Source organism: Taudactylus pleione, unplaced genomic scaffold (genome assembly GCF_031769625.1).
Source record: "Taudactylus pleione unplaced genomic scaffold, aTauple2 ptg000903l, whole genome shotgun sequence".
Taxonomy (NCBI): Eukaryota; Metazoa; Chordata; class Amphibia; order Anura; family Myobatrachidae; genus Taudactylus; species Taudactylus pleione.
The window spans coordinates 3,590,689-3,609,239 of NW_028285304.1; the positions used below are offsets into that span (position 1 = coordinate 3,590,689).

At 44.9% G+C, this 18,551-nt stretch overlaps 1 protein-coding gene across 5 annotated transcripts in view; it reads left to right on the forward strand.

Annotated features, from left to right (window-relative positions):
- The window catches only part of AGBL3 (AGBL carboxypeptidase 3), a 141,845-nt gene that overhangs the window by 49,976 nt on the left and 73,318 nt on the right, over positions 1 to 18,551 (forward strand). For all 5 annotated transcript variants that reach the window (XM_088459305.1, XM_088459304.1, XM_088459307.1 and 2 more), the window contains exons 4-5: positions 14,973 to 15,155; positions 16,973 to 17,080. In XM_088459305.1, coding sequence (XP_088315431.1) covers positions 14,973 to 15,155; positions 16,973 to 17,080 — 291 coding nt within the window. The remainder of the gene's footprint in view (positions 1 to 14,972; positions 15,156 to 16,972; positions 17,081 to 18,551) is intronic.

An 18,551-nucleotide genomic window follows, 5' to 3' on the forward strand; every position in this document is an offset into this window, starting at 1 on the left:
TTTCCAGCTTGGGCGATGCTCTCACAATATGATAAGAACTTGAGAAACTAATATAAGTGCTGTAGAACTCAGTTATGTGGCTGTGTCCAACGTGTACTGAGCAATTTAAGTACGTTTTATAGCCTCTTTCATCCCGCAATAAAACGCTTTGTATTATCTGTTGCCGTTTGCCGAAAGGTTTTTTTGCTGCGCGTTCACAGAATGCCCCGCAGTCTGGTTCACAGTGGTGGTGACTTCTCGAGCCACTTGCATGTTACACTAATCACATGGCGGCAGGGGTATACTGCCAAACACTCCTACCCCCTCGCTGCTGTACACCGTGCCAGGCTTTGTAGCAAAAATATAATGACTGTAATCCTCAGCTTCGCTCAATGTTATTGTCATCTGTAACTTCAACAAAGAGCCCACATGGAGACATCAAACCTTTAAAGTTTAAAGATTCTTTCCGCTTCCAAATGTATCATCGAATGATCAATCCTTTAACACCACATGTTAGAGAAGGCAATTATCCGTCTTGTGACCTGGAGTACAGTTACATTCCGAGAACCAGGAAACTGCGCTGTACCCATTAAAAGAGGCAATGTATGAAAGCGGGACATTTTCCTTAACGGAAAGCCAGAAGCTATGGTTTAAAAGAGATGCAAAATACTAGTCTTGCTATGTTTCCATGTACGGCTCTAAGAGGAGGTTATTCAGTATCGCCCATCAGTCCTGGAAGCAAACTGCGCAAGTTGAGTGTGCTACAATCGTCCAATTACTCCCCAGAGTTGCAGAGATCAAAGCCCATTCACATAGTCTGGGGGCCATTTACCTGCGGGAAATTAGAGCAGTCCCTTTCTTCACCAAAGGTTACAGTGATTGGTAGTTTTATTAAAGGTGATGAAAGCATCCAGCCACAAAGCAAGATTTAACATGACGGGACAGGGGGATTCAGCAGCAGATTAACCTAGACATAGGGACAGTGCTGGCATTGGGTGTGAATGTCCCTACTCTGAGATGGCATGTTAGCCTAGGTTTCCCCTGCTGCTGATGGGGATGTCCATCCCCTTAAACTCAATTTAAAAAGAATGCATGCCTTTTGGGGATCGGTATGAAATACAGCCGGACCTATACAGCAGTGAAGATCCCGACAGCTCCAAAGGTAAGTATTTACTAACCCTACTCCCCTAACCCTCCTTTAGGGGTGCATGACCCTAACCTCCCTCCCTAGTGCCTAAACCTAACCCCCCCCTTCCCGGCAGCCTAAACCTAAAGCTGGCCACACACTAGATCAACTTACATCCAACCAGCCAACTTGTTGATTGGTTGGAATGAAAATCTGGTAAGGAATATAAGCAAATGACAATCAGCAATTTGCTCCCAAACGCCGTGAAATGGACAAAGACTGTTGTTTGAACAAATTGTTTAGATCAAACATTTAACAAACTTGTCTGAACGACCATTTTCATCTGCTTTCTGGCATTTAGGAGCAAATTGCTGATCATCAGTTACTCCCATACGTTACCAGATTTTCATTCCAACCAATCAACTAGTTGGATGGTTAGATGAAAGTTGGTCTAGTGTGTGGCCAGCTTAAGTCTCCCGGAATCCCGTACACAACCCTGTAAATGGCATTAGAACAGCAGGCAGAGACCAAATTAAAGTGTAAGTTTGAATCCATACACTCATTTATCACCTTCCCCATTGAATGATCAAATAGAAATAGGCTTTATATCAGCATTCCGATTGGTAATATCTGTGTGATAATGCAAATAGAGGCCAGGCTATAGTATTAGCATAAACGTGAGGGATTCAGGTCCATTCAGCCAATCGTAAGCAGTCGCCGCTCATCATCATTATAATCAGTTTGCATTTTGCAATAGAGATCGATCACCAGCAAGTGATCAACCTGCAAACAGCTTGTTTCTTGTGGTCTGCAAGGGGCACAATTTGCACAAATACTCCTTTGCTGTACTTTGTCTTCGCCCACCCCCTTAGCTCAAGGAGCTGTAAGCGCCAATATGTCTGCTGGCATGGATAGGGATGGGTAGAAATTGTTGATGCGCAGTTGAAAGAGATGCAATTTGTGGCATAAATAGGCATAAATTGCATTTCAGTATATATGTGATTGTGTAATGAGTGAAGGGGACCTTGGTTGAATTATGCATCTCTTACTCATACCTTCTAACATTTTAAGAGAGCGGATAGGGACAGAATGTGTGGTCACAACACAAAGGACGTCGTCATGTCCCCAATGGGAAATTTGCACAGAGCCTTCCCTGTGTTGGCCGGCCATAGTTCCCCCAAGGAGTTAAAATTTGTGGTTGGCTCCCTTTCCTCCTCTACCGGCGCCACTGGCGAGTGCCACCGTTAACTAACCCCCTTTTGTGGTCAGTTGGGAGTAGTTTCTACCTAGTACTATGTATTTGGTAGAAATAAAAGTATAAATACATATTTATTTTTTATTCCAATTTTTCTTTTATTTATTATGTTTATTATGTCATTAAAAAAGTTGGTCTTCCTTTCTTTTTCTTTTTTTTTCTCTCATTTTGAACATAAATTTGAAGCCCACGATGTGTGCATCTGTGTAATAGGAGCCAAGAGACAGCTCGGGAGATTGATGGATGTACCGGCCTTATTTATTGTTTATAGCGCGGTGATTAATGGTCTTCTCTGGTCTGTAATGTAGTACTCATTTGCCTCTCCCGTTAAAGGATAGGGTGATTTATATGTCTCAGTGTAGGTGTTGCATTTCAATAGCTTGACAGTGATAACATTATATCCACATGGACTATTAATTAGGTGCAAATATAACAGAGCTGTGTACTCCAGCAGAATTGACGACCTGTATGTAGGATTCAGGGAGGGTGGAACGGGGGTGGGGGGGGGGGGGGGGGGAAGGGTTTAAGATACTCATATGGGTGCTGGGCTGATTAAATGGGCATTTGCATTATTTATGGCTGCACGGGAGTGAGCAAACACCTGTTCTGTGCCGTGCGCAAAGTGCACATCTACAAACTATTTAACAATTATGCCGAGATAATTAAACTGGATTATCACAAAAGAAGAGGAAATTACTATGATTTTCTTCTAATTCCCTTTTTTTTTTTTTTCTCTTTGCGGGTTGCATTTTGTGGGCGCTAGGAATAAAAGTCCAAAAGATCACAAAAATACAGAAAATCGCTTAAAATGGTAATTATCTGCTGTGCCGAAAAAGCAACTACTGATTTTCTGATGTGCATACGTCTAATTTTTTTATTTATTTATTTTTTCGCATAATTCTAAAGAGTGCTGTCGGCTGCAGAAATCAGGCCCCGCCGTCCGCACGTCAAGCCGGCTGTTAAAATTCTGCTTCATCTCGAAGAATGACATAAAAAATACGTTTCATATTCTGTTATTGATCTGTACCCTTGATGCGAGCGCACCAGGTTCCTTAACTAGTGAACGTTTAAATATAGACATTAAATATAGGCGCAGTATGCAATGTTCTAACTGTGTTCTCATGGCGATATATCATTTTCCGGCTGTGTATTTATCACAACAATTATATGCCTTGCTTTAAGGAAAACATATTGCAACTGTTGATATAATGTTGATATAAATAGTCATTTAGACTATATAAATTTACTTAACATTTAGGCTCCATTGACTTTTTCAATAATTTTTTTTTTTTTTTTTTTTTAAATTAGACTGACTTTCTATCTAGTCACAAATCAATTTTTTTTTTCTATAGCTTAAGGCTGTAAAGGAAATTTTTGCAACACAGGGCTTGTCATTGTACAGCAGTGGTTATTATTACGCATCGCTTTTACTCGCCGTTGGTGTATCCTACACATTATGTCTATTTTTATGGCTTAGGGGGCGCAGTGGATGTTGTAGTAAAGCCTAGGTAAGATCTCTTTGCTGTCCTGCCATTCACCCCATTGACAGGAATATTAGCCAACCGGGCGGGGAAGTATTTAGAAAATCAAAGGTGTTATGTCAAAGCAGGACAATTCCCATAACTCCCGTTCTTGAGAGTTCTAATTTTTATATTTTATAAGTCATCTGTGAATTAGGTCACCCTTGGGGTGGCATACTGTAAATGTCGGACACTTTTGCTGTTGGCTTTATGCTGCAACCACCTGATGCCACCTAGCTGCCAGGCTATCCATAGGATCCAAGTTATCCAAATAACGCGGGTGCCCACCATTATGATTGAAAAACAGCATGCATATACATGGATAGTGGAAGCAGAATAATTGGGGGAGCTCAATCACCCACAGAGGGTCTGACTTTAAAAGTCCAGTGACCTAAAACCCCCTGAGGTATTGTGAGGTTTCTAGTCATTATGGGACACTTTGGGCCAGATGTACTAAACTCTGAAAAGTGACAAACTGGAGAGTGATAAACCACCAGCCAATCAGCTCCCAACTGTCATTTTTCAAACACAGCCTGTAACATGACAGTTGGGAGCTGAGTGGCTGCTGGTTTATCCCTCTCCACCTTATCACTTTTCAGAGCTTAGTACATCTCCCCCTTATAATGATCTGGGAGCAAAGCAAAAAAAAAAACAAGTTAATTTGTATCTGGACCAAACCATGCTGCAATGCAGGGGGTGCCCTTCTTATATTAAGGCTGCATCTAAAAAAATGGATTTCTCCATAGAGAATTCCGGAGTGGGGGGCATTGCGCTTAAGGGGCTACACCTCAAAAGCTATAGAAGGTACCGGGCTGAAATTTGGCACGGAAGGGTGGAACTGTCGAAATTTCAGGGCAAAAACATAAAAAATGAGGATTTGGGAGTAATCTAAAGCTCCAACTGTCACTTTTTTCTGACATTCTCAATTAGGACCACTTTTCTGCTGTTCTCTATGGGGGATTTTTTTGGGGGAAGGCATAACTCAGAGTAGGGGGCAAATTTAGACTTGGGGTTTGTTTCATTAAGTAGCTATTATGCCAGGGTACTTGCTTTTGGGGTTCAGGTAAAATAGAAAGTTACAGTTTTTTAACTACCTCAAGAATGCGCCATTGATTAGATAGGAAATTTCAAATTATATATATATATATATATATATATATATATATATATATATATATATATAAAGAACTGGCGGCACTCAGGAGACTTTTGTAGAAATAGTGCAAAACTTTGTGCTTTTAATCAATTAAAAGCACAAAGTTTTGCACTATTTCTACAAAAGTCTCCTGAGTGCCGCCAGTTCTTTATTTCTATATTGTGGGGGATTCGTACCCCAGTGGAGGGCACCAGGAGCAAGCTGTCTGCGGATATTGGAGGGGAGTGCCAGGCTGATTTTGGAGATATATATATATATATATATATATATATATATATATATATATATATATATATAGGGGCACTCACCAGTATTGCACATATAGAAAAAATCAAACTTTATTCCTCACATAATCCATAAGTGAATAATTCTCAACGTTTCGGTCCCGTCCGGACCATTATCAGGAGATACATCAATGCAGCCTCCACAGCAATATCCAACAGCTCCTTATGGATCCCAACTTGAACTGTATATCTCCCAATGGGTCCGTAAATACCCCCATCAATCAGCCAAGTGGCGCCCAAACATGTCTCAAACACCAGACACAAATCAATCTAACAAGCGGCACTTACCACCTGTGATACACGAGTGTAACGCGGCACCATCACACCAGTACTTCCTGCGTGTGAGCCGCGTGAGGAGGACAACGTGGACGGAGCGACGCAACTTCCACCAGGTGAAGCGCACATGTCACTTCCGCCGGCGCATCACATAACACATCAATCTACAGCATACAACTACCAAGGATGCCAAGGATTATCCAATCACAGTCAATCCCTGGATCGTCACCATAGTAACCCCTTGCAATGGGATAATAATATAGGCAAAAAAAACAAATACATACAGGAATTTACCTGTTGGCATATACTATATACATCCTGAAGGGCGATCCAACGCAAGATGACTCATAAATGTAGCAGGCAATGAAGAAATATTACATGCGCATATGTACGTATTACATACACATGTGCACACACAAATGTACACATGTGCAGTACACACACGTGGGGCGACACTGTACTCATCAATATATTTATATTACATGCACATTACATACTGGTTGATTTTCCATGTAGCCCACACATGCTGGACAGCTTTGTTTTTTACACTGCAAATTATGGACCTCATTCAGAGTCGGTCGTTGCGGCCGCACGGTCGTAAGGGAAAAGGGGCCGGATATGCAAATGATGCACTCGCAAGGTGCGTCCTTAAGATCGGATCATTAGCTGGCCGACCAAGGGGAGGATGCGGCCGGAAGACAAAAAATACGCCCCCTTCTCGTACGCATTACACGTCATCTCTGGCCATATAAGGATTAATCGAGACCATCGGTAACCATCGGAACTGGTCGTAGAGCTTAAGGTTGACTTAAGCACTACGATCAGGTCAGTGTACAAACCACCCATGTCACATGTGCTATGACACTACTTTGTTAATTATGCACTCCCATAAAACGCCGTTTGCATAATTTGGCACGCCTGCGTTCGGATCTCCACTCCCCCGTTTTCAAGCACCTTCCCCTGTTACCACCCACAAACACCTCATCCTGTCACTCAAACTACCGAACTGGCTGTGTTCAAGGAGAGAGAAATTTCTGATCGTAGCAGCTAGTTTGCGCACGCGCATTGCGAACTTTACACATGCGCAGTTTAGCGAACATCGGTGGCGTGCGGCTGCAACGACCGACTCTGAATGAGGTCCTATATTTGAGTTTGGATACGCCCTTCCCAAATCTAAATCTCTCTGCATCTTCTGCCCCCCCCCTGCAGTGCGACATGGTTTAAACCCTGAAACTCAGAGTCAGATTACCAGCGGGGCAGTAATGTGGCCCTCACATATAGCACCTCTGCTCTGTTAGGGCACAAGTTATATCCTCCCCGAGACCGTCTCCAAGTACCTGGACTTCATCACCACAAATGTCAACTAATAATGATGCCGAGGCGCTGTCACAGTCCGTGACACTAACTGTACAGCGCAGTGGGAGGAGCCATGGCTCAGGATGACTGGCTTTGTGGCACAGGATCCGTGTGAGTAACAGTAATGGAAGGTGAGCACGGGGGGAGCACCTGGTCGGTACGGTGGTAGCACCACCTGTTTGTTGCCCCATAGACCTTAGAGGCTGATCAGTAGAATGGTGCTGTAGTATAACCACCCTAGATAAGTCCCTCTGGGTGTAATGTGGAAGGCTCCAGTATTTTGTACATAATTATAATAGGAAAATGAGTAAGGAGAAATAGACGAATAAGCAGATACCTGTTAGCTTTATTTTCATCCTCACACGCGGCTGTTTCTAAATCCGCAGGTTTTATTTAAAGCAGAATAGAAAAAGGCCTCTAATTAAAAACTCCCATAAACCAGCGAAAAAGAAAAAGCCTAAAACGGGGAAAATGCATTTAATTAAAAAGGCTGTTCTGGTAATTAGAAGTGGGCTCGTATTATCACTACGGATTTGCTAGGAGTGCTGCCATGAATAACTGCCGGGAAATGATCAGATCTGCCGCCTGCATCCGCCAGAGCGAGCCGCGACCTTCAGCCGTTGCTGCACCACATGTCCCAGGAGAAGGGCGAGGGAAGGGCTGGAGGCCTCAGTATACAGACTTGTCAGTGCAGATTATGCTAAATATAATATAGCTGACGTCACGGAGAAGCCGGTTAGAGGTCCTGATTCTGAGGTGTGGTCTTTTTACGCAGTGCGACTGCATCTATATGCTAATGGCGCAGCCAATGATGGACTTCGTTCGGAGACGTCCGCCGGCTGTGGCGCCAATCCGCCGCTGTGCGTATTAAGAGGTCGTGCCATCAGACATTTCACCAGCCCTTGAATGTCCGTTTGAAAATGGCCGCCAGTGCCAGTGCAACTGCGGCAAAGTTGCAGTCTCTAGCCATGACACCCCCGCGTCTGCCTCGCCATCCCCCCAGTTACCACCCAGGAACATCCACTAATAATACCGCCCTCTGTGTCCAAATTCGTTCTGCGTCTTTTACTCATGCACTGATTGAAAACATCATCCGCTTGCATCTGACATCGCCACTGCGTCCACCGCTAAATCGGGCCCTCAGTCTTTACATTAAAAAGCACGTCCCTGTTGTGAATTTATGTCCCCAAATTTTCCCGCCATCCTCATTTTAATTCTAATGTTGTCTAGCTTGTTCTGTCTCTCCGGGGTCCATAACACACCCCACAAAATTACTATTATGTATGTCATTGTCACCCCAGTTTTAAATGTCTTGTCCTCAATCACCTGCAACTTTAAACTAGGGAGTGCTCGGATAGGTTCGAGTTTGCACGTTGAGTTCGGATTTTTCCCTCCAAAAAAACGGAAATCAGAAAGAGGCAAAACGTCATCTTGCATGGACGAACATCATCATTCCTGGACTTGTCCAGGAATGATGATGTTCGTCCATGCAAGATGACGTTTTGCCTCTTTGTGATTTCCGTTTTTTTGGAGGGAAAAATCCGAACTCAACGTGCAAACTCGAACCTATCCGAGCCTGCACATCCCTACTTTAAACCCAATTTTTTTACCGTATTTCCCGACTTTTTATTCTGAGTATTCACTGCAAACCGCCTCATCCAGGCCCTGGTCCCACATCAGTTTAAAGCCATAAGACAGGTCTACTTTTCTAGGACTCTGAGCTGTGCGCTCGCAACCGGGTCGATGGTGGACCAGTGCGCATGCGCACGACGGAACCGGCTCCGTCGTGCGCATGTGCGAGACCCGGATAGCGACGGTCACTCCGTCGCTCCGGGTCTCGTACCAAAGGGGGCGTGCTGTCGATGTTGAGTGACAGCACGCCCCCTTTGGTGGGCGTGCCGGGGGAGTGGCTGTCCAAACTGAGGCGTTCCCATGTGAACGCCTCCGTTTGGGGCGGCCCAACTGATATCACGAGTGCCGAAATCTCTCTGGGGCTTGCGGCCACGAGACCCTACCACAAGGGTCTCGTCGCAAGCCCGATGGTCGCGATGGTCTTGACCATCGCGACCATCTTCCTGGCCGCTCGCTGTAGCTGTGGGTGGTCACCCACAGCTATGCGAGCGACCAGGAGCCGTTCTAAAAAAAAAAAAAAAAGACCGGCCCTGATTCAGAGCGAGCGCTCTGTCAGAGCGTCCGGCTCTGAATCAGGGCCTCTGTCTGAACCAGGGTCAGTGCGACTGCGTCTTAAGTCTCAATCGGTGACCGCTACATGCCCCTGTCTGGCTTTGTGAAAACCAATACTTGTGTCATTCTCAAAACTTTTGGCCATGGCTGTCGACATAGCATAGAGAACTGTGTAATATGTTGATTTTCTCTGCGAACAATGGTGCTATTGACTCTGATTTCCTGTAAATGCCGCGTTCTCTGGTAACAGAATCCTCACGGAATGTGAAAATATTTGTGACCGGTCTGCGCTCTGCGTGTGAGTGTTTGCTTTGCTAAATCACTTACGTGTCCCTTGGATGGAGCAAGTAAAACATATCAGCTGTCATTATCGCCTCTTATCTCAAATTCTTATCTAATAATTAGCCTGCCAGGCAAGAAGTCGTCATACTTCATTTCACACGTAATCAGGCAATGAAGGATAAACTGATACCTGCCACGGTGCTTGTACTTCTCATATCTAGTTAGCAGAAGGAGGTAATCATACCATGGTGTTTTGCTTTATTGTACTAAATGATATATAAATATATGTACACAGTGGGACTCATTTACAGTAGGACAAATATGTGCTTTTAAGGTACAGAGCAGAAGACACTTAAAATAACAGGAAGTGACCGTTTGGGGGTGTTGATGGGGGAGTGGTCGGTGAAACGCAGGTGTGTTGGTGCGTTGGAACGTTGTTACCGGGGCGTGCATAAATTAGCCAATGCTATGGCATACGCAGCTTGTGCTCTCACTGCGTGCGATGAGGTTAGCAAATTCTGAGTAAGATCTGACCTGTTGTAAGTGTGCGTGAGGCTCCGATGGTACTCGATGTTTCCGATGATTTCGCAGACTTGCAAAGTATTACGGATATGAGTAAGGGGAAGTGGGCATCCTTACGTTGGGCTGCGACGGCATTGCGATTGCAAACATTAGCATATTTTCACAGTGGGTCTGCGTGCATAATCGCAGCTGCGATCGCAATAGCGATCCGTAATGAATCAGGCACTATGTTCAGTCCGACAGATCTCACGATGCATCCAGCCCAAAACCAGTAGCATTTGTGACAGGCGTATGTCAGGCGTCACAAGTGGGCTTATTAAGTCTCAAAGTCTCATTACATTATATAAGTTTCATATACGAGAGAGAGAGAGAGAAGGGTCTTGGCAGGTATTAATAAATGTCTCATTTCCATATACTACGCAATGAAGTACAGGCCGGTGACAGGGGGTTCAAGGGGGACATGCAACTGGGCCCCGAGCTTCCACAAATCTGTTGCCTTCCATCAACTGGTAGAGGCATGTGTAGAGGTCTGATGGCATACAATGGGTATGTGTAGGGGTCTGATGACATAAAAGGGGTATGTGTAAGGGTCTGATGGCATAGAAGTGGTATGTGGAGGGGTCTGATGACATAGAAGTTGTATTTGTAGGGATCTGATGGCATAAAAGGGGTATGTGTAAGGGTCTGATGGCATAAAAGGGGTATGTGTAAGGGTCTGATGGCATAATAGGGTTATGTGGAAGGGTCTGATGGCATAAAAGGGGAATGTGTAGGGGTCTGATGGCATAAAAAGGGTATGTGGAGGGGTCTGATGGCATAAAAGGGGTATGTGTAGAATTCTGAAGGCATAAAAGGGGTATGTGGAGGGGTGATTGCCTAAAAGGGCCTGGAAAGTATATAAGGGGCATGTGGTAGTCTTATGGCATATAAGGAAGGGGTGATGATATAAAGGGGACATGTTATGTGTAGCCACCATAAACTTTGTATTTTCCCTTATTTCTACTCTGTACCTTCCAGGGAGGTATGGGGCCCCTAAAATCATGTGTACTGGTCCACAAGATTTCTGTTTCTGCACCTGCACAAATACTTGAATTTAAATTAAGATAAATTCAATTAAAATATTTGTGGTTTTCCCCTTTAAAAATCCAGCAATCTTCTTTCTGCAGTATAATTACTATTAAGGAATATGTACGCAAAGCTTTGCAAAGTTGTTTCTTTACATATTTGTGTCCCCATGCCCCCCCCCCTCTCTATTTTTTCTACGCTTGCTTGCGTAGTGGTTACATGTACACTCACTATACTTGCCAACTTTAATATCTCGCCCCCTGTGAGAGGGTCATTCCGTGATTTTAACTCACCAGCTCAGATTTTGATAATATTTGGTATATGGAGAGTATATATGTGGTCTAAAAAAAATACAAAATATTATTTACATATATCATGCCGTTTCCAAAATATGTAAAATTTTCAAAAAATCTGTCAAAAACACACAACCAGCATATTTTCTAATCCCCATAGCAGCTCTCGTCATTACGCTAGAGAGGTGGGAGTGGTGACATTTTACTGTTTTTTTTTTTTTAATGCCCTTTCCTATGATATACAACACAATAGGCTTTGTGAGGAAAACTTTTTCCAAATTCAAACTGAAATTTTTGATCGTGATTATCTCAAAAACTGCGTCGACCAAAAAGTAAAAAAAAATTTCTGGAAATAGTCTATACTAATGTTAAATGTTTGTCAATATTTAAAAGTGGGATTTTTTTGGCATGGCTTTTCAAATCTGTGATCTGTAAAAAGGGGATAGGGCCAAGATCACCGCCCCCATCAAGAAAGTGGGCAGGATGCAGGATGTTAACGTGTTCTTCGGGGAGTCTGTGGGACTGTTCAAAAATTCGGAAGTCTCCTGGACGTTCCCGTTACAGAAAAGTAAAGGGGGATAAGGGGCAGCCTAGTGCTTATTCACTGTCCCCTGGTAACACGAATGCGCCCCTCATTGCAGTGTGGCCAGCCAGGGCGTATTTATAATGGGTGCGGGGCACACACCGCACACCCTGCACCCATAAAACTTACCTCTCCGGAGTCCCACATTGGCGCCAATGTCTGCGCCTGTAAAAACGGCTGGAAAATGGCCGCCGCAGCCTTATTCCCATTGCGGTGCAGGGAAAATGGCCACGGCGGCCATTTTCTCGGTGACCTGTACATGCGCTAAAGACTCTGGGCACACTCTAGTGCACTGCGCAGCCGGACGGAGAGGAGGGAGCCCATGTCGGAGACTGCACACTGGCCCCCCCCTCTCTAGAAACGCCCCTGGACCACGCCCCACGTCTTTGCTCGCTGTGCATATTGGCAGGCGTGGGTTAACAATGTATTTTGCCTTTTAGTTCATACCTGGCAGTTTTAAGGATTAGTGGGCCTTTAAATAATTAATTTCCTGTAATTACAGCCACTAGGCCAAACGAAGCAAGTATCTCTAATTCATGACAGCAGCAGTGGCTGACACTGAATACCTTGTGACAGCACTCTGCATGTTCCCCCCAGTGCCAAAGACAAATTTATTCAGCGTGTCAGCCAGTCTTTGCCGTTTCCTGTTACAGCTACTAAAAAGGAGCTTTGAAATATCACAAAGTGACACTTTAATGGCTCTGGAGTCCGGACTCTTCACAATTCGAGGAGACGCAAAGTAATGTCCTGCCGTTTAAAAATGGAAACGGGATAATGTAAATGTTCAGTGACAAAGTATCGTCTACTTTCTACGTTAGCGGGAAGTCAGCATATTGATGGGCAGAGGTACGGGCTGCGAGCCAGCGGAGGTGCAGGACAGTACAAGTGTACTTAAATGGGGTCAATACAATGATCTCCCGCTGAGTAAATTAATTGGACTACTTTGCATAGTGTTACTAATATCCATAACTCCTCTTCTCTTCTTTTTTATTGGCTTGTGTGATTAGAGTTTACGAGGGCTTGTAGAAATGTACTATATTCCTTTGCAGCATTGGGCGTGATTCACAGTACGCTAATCCTGCGCTGCTGCGAATGTGAAAATATGCAAATGACGCGACTGGCGGGAGATGTAATGAGACCCCACCTGCGACTCTGCAAATCCAAGCATCTGCTTAAAATGTTGCATTAGACCTGCGCCGGGAGCCCGACGCCCGGCATACCGAACAGAGGTAAGCCGGGCAGCGGGCGCGGCAGCCACGGGGGGGACAGTTAGGTGTCAGGGCTCCCGGGGGGATTTAGGGCTAGGCACCCACTGGGAGGATTAGGCCAGGGGAAGGGGGTGTTGGGGTTAGGCACCCCCGAGGGGAGGTTAGGGTTAGGCCCCCCCCGAAGACTTAGGTTTAGGCTGCGGGGATGGGGGGTTAGGGCTATGCACTAGGCGGGGAGGTTAGGGTTAGGCACCCCGAAGAGTTAGGGGGAAGCAGGGTTAGTAGTACTTACCAAAAACCCCTGTAGGGATCTTCACCCCTGCCGAGCTTCACGCGTTGGGATTTGAACCGTGCCATGCGGCCGGCGATAATACATGCGATTCCCTATGTACAGATGGATCTTTTGCATCAATAGTGATTACAGCCAGGAAACTAGCCGTATGGATGAGGGCGGTGCAGCCGCAGAGGTTTGTACAACCCTGCATACGGGCAGATATACACATTTAGGGTGTGATTGAGAGGCGTACGCTATTGCTGTGGATGAGGCCAGGAACATATAATTATACGGGACTTCATTTAAATAGCTCATTCCACAAAACAAAATGCAATTTGTACAGATTTTGTATATAGGGCCTGATTCAGTATCGATGGACGCAATATCCATGTTGGACACAGTGGAGATATATATTATTTTTGTTACCCCTGCTCATGAATCAGCTGCACTGCGCATGCGCGGCGATGGCTGTCGCTGAAGGGATTTCTTCACAAAGTGAGTGACGGGTCATCGGTGTTTGGGGGTGGTATCGTGGAGGTGGTTATAAAAACGCAGGAGTGTCAGAATCATTTTCCAGGCACGCCCTAGTGCGCCTCTGTAAATTTGCCTGCAGCTGCAGAGGCCTTGGCGTCTTAGGAGAGCCGCTCTGTCTGAGAGAGCATAGGCTTACTCAGAAGTACCATGTGCGACCGATTGTCTCCGATGTTCCCGCTTTTGTACGCACGTGAGACACCAGAGGTGGGCGTCTGGGTGCACACGACATTGGCTAAGTCATTAGCATATTTTTGCAAGCCCGCTACGAACAGAATGGCCAGTCTCAACACCATTTACTTCCATGTCTGTGTTAGGCTCATAGGGGCTCACAGTATCGCCCATGATCGCATTGCAAAATGCGATCATACCGGCCGAATGTATGACCCGGCACATGCACGGAGACGGGCTCTGAAAAGAGCCCGTCTCTGCGATGTGGCCGGAGTGCATTCCGGGCTGCTGCGCATGCGCAGTCCCGCGGCCTGCACATAAGCGGCGCCCATTGCCGGCGGAGGGATCTGGAAGATCCTATGGGGGAGGCGGCTGCCGGCGGCAATGGAGGGATCGCAGCAGGTATCGGTACCTGCTGCGGTCCCTCCTTCATACATTCGGGGGATACTAAGTATTTGAGGTAAACCCCCGAAAACAGGTGTTTTCGGGGAATTTACCTCAAATGATCTTTGATAAATGTGTACGGTGTATTTTGGAACCTATAAGGAACAATATTTTGTATTTTGGAAACAATAAGGAACACCCACGTTCACTCGTTGTTCTGTGTCGGGCTGGCATCACAGTGTAAGAAATGAAGGGCTGGTACTTCCTCGGCGTTGTGGAATAGGCTTAACAATTTGTTAAGGAACAGGCTGGCACGATGTGCATTAGAAGCTGGCTGGTGCAATAAGCACACTAGATGGCATAATAATGTGTGTTGGGTAATAATAATATGTTGTACATTGGATGGTATTTGTTGTATGATGGGTAGTATAATATGCTGGTTATTTGGTCTTTGTAATATATATATATATATATATATATATATATATATATTTTATATATTTATATTTCTTTCTCTCTCTAGCCGATCCATTCTATTACCCCAACCCCCGGACCACCCAGATTGTGTATGAAAATCATTGCGGAAGAAAAGTGCCCCGACTTAGGGAGCCACGAGATCTGTATGGCGTGTCCTCGGCCAGCTTCTTCCAGCAGCCTCGATGGCCATACGAGTGCCAGGTTCTCAAGGAAAGAATTCAGCACATCGGTGAGCGCCTGGCTGTCCTGTTTTATAACGTTACATGTTGTCTTGATACAGTGGAGCTCACATAGGGGTTAGAACATGCTGTACATTATATTGATAATAGGGGTGTTTTACCATATAGTACAGGTCATGATACTGTAGGGGGTAAATTATTAACTAAGTGGCAAGTTTGCAAAACTGCCGACTGATGATGGTTTTAAAACCGCACTAACATTACATGCATAACAAGCCTGGCTGCCATTTTTAAATCACTTGGACAAACTCCCAGACAATCTGCAACCCCACCACTTGGTGAATATGCCTCCATGACTTGTAATATCTTATTAATATAAAGCACAGCATATAGCACTTCTTCTAATGCTACATTTGTACTTACCCTGCCACTTTATATTAGTTTAGAAGCGTACAAATTCCCCAGCACGCTGCTGTCTGACAGCACAAAAGACTAATCTAATTAAAACTGCTATTTACTTGTAAATAAAATGCTGAAGTCTTAGTTACACACATTCGCTAATATACTGCATGATGGGCATTTTGTGTCACGTTATAAATGACAATACATGCACCACAGCAGCATTATAAATGCTTTTACAGTAATGCTGGCTGTCTGCGTAGCGCTGAGGGCATGTGAGCCCGGGGACGCCGGATCAGCGGAGGTCGCAAGGCCTGATTTAGTTTTCTCAGAGATCGTATATATAATTAAAAATAAAAAACATAGCCTGCACCCCAGGGAGTGTCCCCTAAAAATAATCTGTATATAAAAAAAAAAAAAATTGGGACGCCCCAAAAAATGTACTTTGAATTTTGTGGTAAAAAAAATTTGATGGTCATAGTTATTTTTGGAAAAAAAACCCTTGGTGCTATTCTTCATCACTTCTTCACAGGCGCAAAAAAGCAGCTGCCGGGGCTATTAAAACCCCTAATTAGCTTCAGCAGGGAAAAACGGGGGTACTCATAGTGATCCCCATGACAGGACATCTTTAGGGGGGTCCTAGGAGGAATTCCTGAAAATTACCGAATTTTTGCGATCATTAACTTTCCGCCAGGTCCCGTTTTCGCTGGATCCTAATTGAATGCGAGGATAAAGTGGCACGCGCCCGATACTTTATCCCTGCAAAATCTCTGATGTAGAGCGAAAAGTCCAGCAAGGACTTTTCGCTCCCAAATTGAATATGGCCCTTAGTGTCCACCCCCTGCTCAGCCCCGCCATACACTCTGGCCGGGCACCGCCCCCTCTCTGCTGTTCCCACCACCACCTTCTCCATCATGGCGCTGCCCCCTCCCCTCACGTCGCATTGTCCCCTGCTTGCACGTTGAGGACACCAGAGAGACCTTCTGAAATTATTATATAGGTGATATATTTCCTACTGTTGTATAAAGAATATTCGAGGTTTGGGACGATTTGATACCATGACAGTCAGCTGACTGTGATTATAACTGATGATGTCACAACTGATCAAGTATAATAATACAATTTAAAGTGAAATTAAGCAAATCAAAAATAAAGTGATTAGTACATTTCTAGTAAGAAGTCTTTTAGTCCTACACGTGATGGTATAGGACATGTTATTCATAATACGTTGATATATAGATACATGATACAGACACAGGAGTGCACCTTTTTGGTCCTCATTCTTTCTTCTTTTCTGATATTAGCATATACTGATGTACAACAGATGGGACGACACTGATTGTGCCGTATAAGACCTGGGTGCTGCAGCATGTAATGGTTGGAGTTTTCCCATTCACTCCAGTATGGGCACCATAAGGCAACAAAGGAAATTGTCCCATTTCTCTAATTCATCTTTATGCTTGTTCAGAGTGGGACCCCCCTGTTCCAGAGCCGATGTACCGGTCTACAGGCTTAGAGCAGGAACCTGCGGGCACGGAGCATATAGAGGGCAAGGTGATCTACCAGGTGAAGGAAGGTAGGTACACTGGCAGCCCAGTCTTATTCCTCCATGTGTAGCTCTGTCGTGCACACTCTCGCCCACTTATTACTCTCTCAATTATTCTACAATACCTTGTGTTTTACTCTACCGTGCCTAGCCCTGGCTCTGTCCCATTGCTTTCATCTTCTTTATTGCTCCTCTCCAACTGTAACTTGTCTCCACCCCAGGACTGTCTGTGTCCTTGTTACCCTCTTTGTTCTGAGCTGTCTCCTCTTCTGCTACTTTCCCTTCCCTGTACTTCCTGACCTTTCTCTAAACACTCCCTTCTCCTACCACTTACCCTCACCTTACCCTATTCCACCTTTTCCTTGTCCACTTTCCCCTGCTCACCACCATCTCCTCTCTCGTATCCTCCAGTCTTACCTTAGGTAAGCCATTGCTTACGGTATATTTCTACCCCTCTCACTGCTACACCTTCCAAGTCATTCCCCCTCAACCATCTCTCCTGTTCACAACATTCGAGACTACTATCTGATCATTATATGTGGTGCTAGTATCTACTGCCACCTTCAGGTCAAGGAAGGTGGGTATACTCGCAGACCGTTCTTCCAACATCACCAGCAAAATTGACACCGTCCATCGAGATATCTCCTCCAGCCAGGTCCCACACACTTTACTCCAATCTCCACCATCTGTTCTACCTCCTTGTATGTGGGGACTAGGTCTATGGTCTTCAGTCATCTTCACCCCTCACCACCAATCTTCTCTGCTAGTCTAAGGTTGACTTCTACATGCTCATCCTCTTGGACCTGCCTGCCACCCGTTAACCAGCTTTTCCTCTTGCTCACACATCACTCCTTTATAGCTCTGCTCTGCCAATGACCAGTGCCTCGACCCCCCCGCTGATAACCACGTCCATACGAATGCATACAAGATTTCTCCTGTGCTGCTCCTCCCCTATAGAACCCGTTTTCATACCCTCCCAGATTCTCCACCATCCTCTGCAGTTGTAAATGCTCATTAAAAACTCATCTAGTCATGAAAGTCTATCAGTCTATACTGTCACTCACCCCAAAGTGTTCTTCCCTCATTCTCTCTCCGTATCGTCACCACCACCCCAACTCAGTCTCTCCGGTCCCCATTAGATTGTAAGCTCTCACGAGCAGGGTCTCTCCTCCTGTATTCTGTGCTATGCTTTAGGCATGTTCTATACCTAGCCTATTACCACATATATACTATGCTGAATTTGAGTGACCTGCATTTTGCCTCTTCTGTATGTTACTTGATTTATGCAGAATGACCTATTTCCCCACTGTTACGGCTCTGCAGAGTTTTGTGGCTCTTCATAAAAATAAAGGCTAATACTGCGATACTAATCATGGAATCTATTTGTGCCATATTGCTTGAGATGAAGTCGCTGCAGTGGAGTATAGCATAAACAAACAGCTCATTTATCCGTGCATACAGCAGTGTACTGTAATGTTCCAATCTTCGTCAGGCTAATTTT